The sequence below is a fragment of the Artemia sp. Qi Xiang Cuo genome, chromosome 10 (genome assembly GCF_049724085.1).
Source record: "Artemia sp. Qi Xiang Cuo chromosome 10, ASM4972408v1, whole genome shotgun sequence".
Classification (NCBI taxonomy): Eukaryota; Metazoa; Arthropoda; class Branchiopoda; order Anostraca; family Artemiidae; genus Artemia; species Artemia sp. Qi Xiang Cuo.
The window spans coordinates 40,028,288-40,034,378 of record NC_142803.1 but is presented as its reverse complement, the minus strand read 5'-3'; the positions used below and the strand labels follow the sequence as shown (position 1 = coordinate 40,034,378).

The window sequence follows — 6,091 nt, the reverse complement described above, 5'->3', positions numbered from 1 at the left end:
CAGAATAGGATTAGACTACCTTCCTCTACTAGTGTAATTTCGTTTAAAATCCTGGGGGGGGGGGGGTAGAGTTGGAGCCACTTTTTTCAAGGGAAGTGAAAATGACAATGATAAACGAAAAATGAGCCATATAGTGCCATAAAACCAAAAGTATATTAAAGAAAACTAATCTGAATCTTTGGATGCTCAAATTATGCAGGGCATTCTTACTTTTGACGAAATTTTTAAAGACACTAAGTTTCAGCCGGGGGGGACTGTTGCCTTTTGACCCTTAGAAAATTAAGCCCCTGTCCTCCTCCAGTTTAAAAGAGTTGTCCTGATGGTAAAGTATGTTCTATTTCCATTGTTATTTACATGAGTCATCCAATACAAAAAAAAAACAAAAAACAAAAAAAAAACAAAGAAGTAGGATACCAGGCTGCTTTGATGCAGCAGATACCACATTCTTTTTTAACTCCAAAGCTACGAGGAAGCCATTTAGACCTTTCAAAGAAACAAAAATAGCACTGAAAAATCGTCATCAGTTTTAAGGTTGTTTTTTCTTTATTTTTTCCCAATTAATTGAGCTGCTATTCCTCGTATCTACGTAAGATTAGCGGGATTAGGATTGGTGTGCGCCTGTGTTATTCCTTTGGTCTAAGGTATTTTTCTCAAAACTTTTAGGTATATCTAAGCACTTTGTTGCAGAAATACTTCTACACAAGAAAATAAAATACGTACCTCTCTACTTAAAAGTTGGTTGTAGGGTTGGGTATTAGAGGGGCCCAGTTTAGGCACATTTTCACCTCCAATAGTGGAGATAAGGAATCATTGAGCAATTTTGGTTAAAGCAAAGTGGTTTATGTCTACCTTTAAGATAAAAACTGGCTGTTGCACGGTCAGAATAACTATAGAATGTGCCCGGGGCTCAGGAGTGGCATGCACTTGTGAAAATTTCTCCATTCTATGAAAAGTACTTACTCCATACGTTTCCAATGGTTCTGAATATTTTTATACAAACGTGCTTATCTACAAGAAAAAAGAAAAATACCTTGCCTCTATGCTGGAAAAAGCAGATGTATGATTTGGCGATTGGGGCATCCCATTCTGGCCCATTTTTTGCCTCAAATCATAGACTAAAAATCTTGAATGATTCTGGTGCAATGAATGGAATCAGAAAAAATTAAAAACCCCCATAAGAGCTTATATAAAAACATGCCAACTGTTTTGCTAAATATTTTACTTGTTTCTCAAATCATCCTCTTCGACAATCATTGCGTGATTTCTGCTCAAACGATGTACAGAACCCATTCATTAGCAGTAAAAAGTTGAAGATGAGATGGCAGTTTGCGTGTGCTGGGGGTTATCTGAAATTGAAAATTATTGCATCCTTCCGGTTTAATCAAGGTGCTACTTCCCTACTGTTCTATTAAACAAACTTGATTCTAAGTTTTTTCAAAAAGTTCAATATCAAGTCAGAATTCTAATTTTTGCTTCCGATCATACATATTCAGATTCTTCGCATGATTTTGGTTTTAACAAGATGCCATATTCCTACAATTAAGCCTAAATATATTTGGAAGAATAGCCCGTTCATATGCATAGTTTTGGACCCTTGTCCCTTGAGCTGTGTGAGTTACGCTCCCCTGGAGGTATTTTTTAAGCTTTTGTCTATTTTAAGGGAAGCGGTTAGCCAAAAATTTGGATTCAACGTCACAAGGGACTGTGAGGGCGCTTAGGGGCGAAAATTATATTTTATTAACAGTAATTAATTACAGACAAAAATTTGGGTAAAAAGGACAACCTAATAAAGCTTTGCCAATGATACCATATTTAGGCTTAAAATTTTGATTCTATCAAAACCCCAGTGTTTTCTAGGTTCAAATGCTACCAATAACTTTCTTAGCATCGATACATTCAGTATGAACCGAATCAATCCAATAGCTAGGGGAAAATAAGAAAGCTAGTAACCGGGTTTCACCACTTCCCTCACTCCTGAAATGTTTCTCTAACTCACAAGTTGGTCGTGAAAATGCAGGCATTAGGACTATTTACTGTGGAAAACTAAAAAACTTCTCTAACTTTTTAAATATTTTTTGAAGGTTTCATACATTCTGAGTGAAATGGTTAACTCAACATTTGGATTTAACGTCGTAAGGTGCTGCTAAATTGCATAGAGGCTATAAACAACATGGGAAGAGTCTTTTGACCACAATATCAACCTTGGTCTTGAAGAAACCTCTTAAACTATCAAATGATCGGTCAAATTAAAAAGAAAATAAAATTAAAGGAAAATGGTTTGAAGAGCAGCAGAAGGTTTCTATGAGAAGATGGTTCGGATTGCAGCTAGGAATAATAGTGGAAACACTTTCAGCTTGATGGAAAAAAAGGGGCTTGTAGAAGAAGTTCTTAAGTGATAGATCATATGAGAATAAGAGGAAAGAAAGGGAAGCAGAAAAGTTGTTAAAATAAGAATTAAGGAGGTGATAAATGTGGATTATGGATAAAATTGCAGAGGATCTCGAAGACAAAGGCACAGCTAGTAGGGGAGGGGGGCTCCCCCTACCCAAAGGTAGGGGGAGACATAGAGAGAGAGAGAGAGAGAGAGAGAAGTTTTGTAAATATGAAATAATACTTTAATCGGAGAATACTTAAACAGTTACAAAACACTGTTTTGACTGAGTTTCATAACAGAATCAAAGCTAAGTAAAGCCATATGGCTGAATTTACATCAATAAAATGATTAATGTAGGAGTAACTTATTAGGAATACCGCACTTTGATGACTAGAATTAAAAAAGGAGATCAGAGATACGCGTACAAACCATGCCCTCACTTCACAGACTTCACAAATTTTGTGGACAAGATAAGAAAAAGTACAATGGGTGGAACAGAGAGAAATTGTCGTTTTAAAAACAGTTTTTTTTTTTGTTCACCTCGGAGCACCTTTTTTGTTCACCTCTGAGGTTGTTCAACGAATTTCACCTGGATCAGATCGGTTTCTTGGCAGTGTCTGAGCATAATAGACCCGTCTTGAATCACCAGGCTTAAGAAATGCATTTGAACTTCGAAATTTAACCAGCTCCAGAGCTCTCGCTCTTTTTCTTCTATCAATGTAACTTATAATGCAGCTTGCTGGTATCCAAATGATGGCGCTTATAGCCACAATAACTCCAACAAGATTAGATTTGATGCCATCCATTACTTTGTTAATGGTTATGTCCTCTATAATATCCCAAAATCGTTCGACAATATCTTGAACTGTCTTCTCACATATACCCTGAAAGAGTATAACAATAACAATTAAAAACATTCTTAATATAGGTTATTGTACGAAAAAGCGGATTAAGTGATAGGACTCCCCCTAGACTAAGAGAGAGAGAGAGAGAGAGGGAGAGAGAGAGGGGGAGAGAGAGAGAGAGAGACAGAGAGAGAGAGAGAGAGAGAGAGAGAGAGAGAAATAGATATAAGATAGAGAGATAGAGAGAGATAGGAGAGAGAGAGACAGAGAAAGACAGAGAAAGAGAGAGAGAGGAGAGAGAGAGAGAGAGAGGGTTAATATAGGCTATTCTTGTAGTCTCAACTCAATAAAAAAATAATTCAAAATCGTATCTTTTTGATGCTTCGTAATTTTTGTTGTCAAGAATACAATTCCACAAGTTATTACTTTTTTTGACTACCACAGAGATGGACACCCTTACAGCCGCATTTTTCTAAAGCCCATGTGAAACTATTGATGAAATTTGCATGTCATTTTTCTTTTCTAAAAAACTTACATTGTTAAAAAATCCATGAACACAAGGTGTTCCATCCGGGAGTATGTCAGTTGGATCATAAGCAATACAAGTATCATTCAAGTGTACTCGGCAGCACCGCTTACACGCATCGCCAGCTGAAAAAAAAGAGGGAAGATTAAGAAACAACAATACTAACAGGACAAAAACTTCCATTTGAAGCTGTTGATTCGGTGTAATTCAAACCAACAGCTGTCATCGTAAGCGTGCTCATGGTCTCCTATTTATCAGGTAAACATCTAAGTCACTGAGCTGCGATTAAAGTATTTTCTGACGTCTATAACAGCAGCTCAAATCGATGGCAATTGGGAAGGCTGTCGGTTTGAGACCACAGAATGGGATAATTTGCGAAGAGAATTTCCATCATTGTGTCGACTTTTGTTTAAATACTTAGATACATGCTATATTCATGCATATATTCATATATCCTTCCAAAAATAAAGCATTTTTATTAGCTTATTCAAACTCGAGGAATCGGAATAAAGTATTTAATGCTACATTATTAACTTAATCCTTTGATAAAAAGTAGAGAGCTAAAAAAAAAGTCTGGCAAAGGGCATAGAAAGAATAGCAAAGCTAGAAAGTTTGGGCTTCAGGAAGAAAGCAGTCAAACCCAAAACCTTATTCTTGCTGACCCGGATGAGGATGATAAAGTCACAGAAGCTTTTTGTCGAAACTGCTTGACTAACAATGTGTGTTGGCCAAGAGATGAACAAGAGGTCGGAGACCAAGGAAGCCAAAAGAGGCTAAAATAAAATCGAAAAAAAAATCCAGAATGGAATTTGAATTTTATCAAAAAATGGAATTTTGGTGTTTAAATTTTTGTCTGTTTTAATAAACAAAAAGAAAGTACCTATCCGTAATATATCTTGTTTTCAATAAAACACAAATGACTCATCAGATGAGAGGGAGATGGGTATTCAGAGGACAAAAGCCCCACTTTCATTCATTGCTTTGCCTTTTAAGTTTTAACATCACTCATTACTTTTAGTTCAAAATATTCTTAATTTTTATGCAAGTTAGTAAGAAATACCGAATTTAGCGCACCCCAGAAGCAGGAAAGGAAGCGATTCCCTCTGATGTCGTTGGAAACTCTAGGTGGTTTATTATCAAATTATACTCTATCAAAAGTGCAGTCAAGTCAATTCTGAAATTTTCCCAAAGATGGCTCTAGGATCTAAAATCAACTCAGCGAGCAAATATGTGAGTTCCGAGTCTAGCTAAAGAGAAATAACTTTTTGGGTATTTTTAGGCATATATAGGCCCAATAAGATAAGAAAAAGAGAAAAGTTTATTTACTAGTCTAAAGAAAACAAATGAATGCTTACGGGTGTCACACATACAACTTTGAAGTCCCTGCGTTTCACAGAATGGCAAACAGGAACCGTTACGATATTGACCTCGTTCTATACAACCCGTACCATCAGGCATGGGTGGGGATGGAGGACATTCAGCACTCACATTTGTGCATCGAGACTCTTGCTCACACGTAGCGACCTGTGAATCACGACACTTGACACCGGCTGGCATTAATTGGCAGTGTTTGCAACAAGGAAAATTTTTATCACTAAAAGAGGAATGGTAAATAATTTACAGGAAATAAAACAGAAATATCATGTCTTAAGAAGCAATATAAAAAAAGTATTCTTATCACTAGAAGAAATATATTTATTGAGAACAAACCCTCTAAGAAAATCCACAGTAGAGAGAATATACAGTAGCGACTTCTTTTTCCAAACATGACACATTTTTCATGCCGCGCGTAAAGACTCTGAGCCGTGTCGTCACAGCCTAGTTCAGTTTCCATTCTGCATTACAGCAGAGAGAATATATGTGTTCATCAGAATCGCGCGTGCGCGAAGGTGGAATATGATTCTTGTGTGGTTTTAGATCTGTGTCATATATTCTTAAAGGAGAGTATAGCCTTTGTCGCTACTGTAGATTCTCTTTACTGCGGAAACACCTTAAATAGTAAAAAAAAAACTATTTGGAGCCAGGGTTAACTTTTAACTTAATGCATAATTTTATTCCGGTCGTCCACTAGATATAAACAGGTGCCTTATATAACAGCGATCTTGTCCTCATCGCGAATGACAACTTTGGTAATTTTTCCTAAGCCCCTGGAACCAAATATTATATTCGTAAATACATAAAATCGTAGGCATATTCCTAAATATTGAGTCAATCTATTAGGAAATATGATTTTGTTATATTAAAGTTTGTCTCAACGTGGCTGAACACTGCGATTTTCTAGATAGCTTTTTATATTTACTTTTGATGTTACATTTGAACTTGATATTACATTCATTGCTCACAGAA

The 6,091-nt window shown here is 36.3% G+C and overlaps 1 protein-coding gene across 1 annotated transcript in view; it reads right to left on the bottom strand.

Moving 5' to 3' along the window:
* Positions 1 to 2,601: 2,601 nt before the first annotated feature.
* LOC148947759 (ADAM 17-like protease) overlaps positions 2,602 to 6,091 on the bottom strand; it is a 44,020-nt gene continuing 40,530 nt past the window's right edge. Inside the window, 3 exon segments of the mRNA XM_089095998.1 lie at positions 2,602 to 3,258; positions 3,755 to 3,870; positions 5,101 to 5,339. Of these exon segments, the coding sequence (XP_088952124.1) occupies positions 2,950 to 3,258; positions 3,755 to 3,870; positions 5,101 to 5,339 (664 nt within the window). The 3' untranslated portion in view covers positions 2,602 to 2,949.